The sequence below is a fragment of the Merops nubicus genome, unplaced genomic scaffold, assembly GCF_000691845.1.
Source record: "Merops nubicus isolate BGI_N331 unplaced genomic scaffold, ASM69184v1 scaffold38434, whole genome shotgun sequence".
Taxonomy (NCBI): domain Eukaryota; kingdom Metazoa; phylum Chordata; class Aves; order Coraciiformes; family Meropidae; genus Merops; species Merops nubicus.
Window position 1 is genome coordinate 2908 of NW_008605577.1, and position 2562 is coordinate 5469.

At 58.7% G+C, this 2562-nt stretch overlaps 1 protein-coding gene across 1 annotated transcript in view; it reads left to right on the forward strand.

The window, feature by feature from the left end:
* The window catches only part of BRPF1 (bromodomain and PHD finger containing, 1), a gene marked incomplete at its 5' end in the record, with an annotated part of 11361 nt that overhangs the window by 2904 nt on the left and 5895 nt on the right, over positions 1-2562 (forward strand). Inside the window, one exon of the mRNA XM_008939371.1 lies at positions 2079-2235. Within this exon, the coding sequence (XP_008937619.1) occupies positions 2079-2235 (157 nt within the window). The remainder of the gene's footprint in view (positions 1-2078; positions 2236-2562) is intronic.

A 2562-nucleotide genomic window follows, 5' to 3' on the forward strand; every position in this document is an offset into this window, starting at 1 on the left:
ACGGCGGAGAGTGAACTTGGCCGGGTGCGTCAGGAAGCAGCTGGGGGTTCCCAGGGTTCTCTTCCTGTTGTGCTGACCTCAGGCACTGGTGTAACCCAGAGAGGGAGGAGGGGGCTGCTCCCCTTTCTGACGAGGTTTGTTTTCTCCTGGGGAAAAGAGGTCAGTGTGGGAGTGATCCAGGTGTAGGAAGTGAGCAAACCCTGGGAGCTGGTTCGGGTCTGGAGCAGAGAGGTTTGATTTTGGGGATCCCTGTGCCTTGCTGAGCACAGCTCATCCTTCCCAGCAGCCGCTCACCCCGTACTGGGCTTCCTCAGCGTTTTGTGCCCACTGCAGGCAGTGGTTCCACGCTGGTGCTGCCTGGTGGAGCCTCGGCACAGCTGCCTGCCAGTGGTGGCCGGAGGGAACCGAGACTCCTGCCTGCCTGGAAGCACAACTGTTGGGAGGTTGGCTTCACAGTGCAAGGGCAGTGCCCCTGCTTTTGGGTTGTACCCAAGGCCTAGCCCTGGCTGTGTTTCTGCCACCTCCCAACCCAGAGGGTTTATGGGAAATTACAGATGTAACTGCTACCATGGATCTTGCTCTGATCTGATCCTTGCACTGTCATGCAAATCCCAAAGAAAGAGCATCTGAGAGCCTCACCAGAATTTGTCAGTGTCGTTTATAACTCGGGGTGTCCTTGGCAGTGTGCAGGAGAGAGTAGAAGCACCTTCGGGCAGGTTTGGAACTTGGCTGTCATCAGTAGGCGTCACGCACTGGAAGCACGGACTGGGCACGGAAGCGTTTGCTCCATGGTTGTGAACCATCACTCCAGAGCTGCTGAGCAATCCTGCTCCTGCCTGTGGCGGGAGCTGTGCCAGGGCTGGGAGCGGTGGCGCCCCAGTGCCATACACAGTGCAGCTGTGGCAGCGCAGGGGCCGGGCACCGCCGCGTCCTCTTCTCCTGCGTGGGTGGAGAGGAGCATGCTGAAGCCCTGGGCTTTGCTTTCTGGGCAGCATTCTGGTGACTTGTGGAGGCAGGTCTCTGCCACGAGGCTCCTGGCTTTTTGCCACAGGCTTTTTGTGTCCTAACCGTATGTTTTTGCTCATTTGGGGCTTGCTATATGGCCGGAGCCTCTTCCCTTCCATGTGGATGCATTGACAGGTGGTTTGTAGGCTCTTGCTGCTATCGTTGTGCTCACAGTGAAACTCACACTGAGCTAGAAGCTGTTAACCTCTCCCCAGGCCTTCCTGTTGGGATTAATTATTCTTCAAGGGCTGCTGCCAGAATGCCAAATGCCTTCCTGTGGGAGCCAACAGCAGCACACGAGGCCGCTCCCCCTAGGCTCTCCAGGCGAGGCTGCTACAGGTCGGCTCATCCCCTGTGAAGAGCTGTCCTTGTGAGCTGTGGCCATGGCAGGGCTTCATCCCTTCAGCTCCCTGCCAGCACGGCATCTCCGTCCAGCCGAGCTGAGTGGGGCTGTCCCAGCCCCTCCAGGCTTTCTGGTGTTGTAGAGAGTAGGAAAATCTTTTTTGTGGTGTTTTGGGCTGTTCATGGTAGCCCCTTGTTAGCTGGGATAGGAGCTCTCTTGTACTTGTGCCTCCTCTTCCCTCCTCATGCCTTGCCACGTTTGGCCAAGTTATGGGCTTCCCAGGGCTCCAGTTTGCCTGGTGACATTTGGCCAGGGCCTTTGTCACCGAGTGGTCCTCAGCTGGGTAGATAACGGTTTTGGGACAGCAGTGCTGTAATGCTCTCTGTCTCGGGGACTGTGGGAGCTGTTAAAGGTCTGGCCCCTAATGAAGGAAGGTGTGTTGTACCCCAGCCTGGTGCAGCTTGCCCCAGACTTTTGCCCAAAATTTGGCAGGAGGTAGAAAGGAAAAGTCCATCTTGGAAAGGCAAGGCTGGATGTTTCCTGGCATTCTCCGTTGCAGCTGCCCTGCATGACTGCAGAAATTCCTGCCATGGGAAAGGGTGTTCTCTGCCCAAGGAGCTTCTCAGCTGCTCTTGGGTGGCCTTGCAGCTGTGTCCTCCTCAGCCACGGCCTTCTGGCATGGCCAGGCTTGCCTTATTGATGGGGTCTTTGGTTCCTCTCCCTTCTTCAGGCTCAGTAAGATTACAAACCGTTTAACCATCCAGAGGAAGAGCCAGTTCATGCAGAGGCTGCACAGCTACTGGACTCTGAAGAGACAGTCCCGCAACGGCGTCCCTCTGCTCCGCCGCCTTCAGACACACCTGCAGTCACAAAGAAACTGCGACCAGGTGAGGGCGGCTCCCCGGGGTGCTGCAGGAGCCCTGGCCACGAGCACGTACTTCCCGCGCCTTCGGAGCGGCGGGCTCGGAGCCTTTGCCACACACGGTGCCCGCGGGCGGGGAAACGGGGCCGGGGGTGCGAGCTCTGGGGTGAGAGCTCTGGGGTGAGGGAGGTCAGCCCCAGCTGCTGCTGCTGCTGCTTTGCCTTCCCCTCTGCTCTTGGCGTCCAGAGATTCGGCAGGCAGTGACGCCGCTGGCAGCCTGCCACGGGAAGGGAATCCTGCCCTCTCAGGCTGCCGCCCAGGCGTTGGCTCCCTCCTCGTGCCCCGCTCGAGC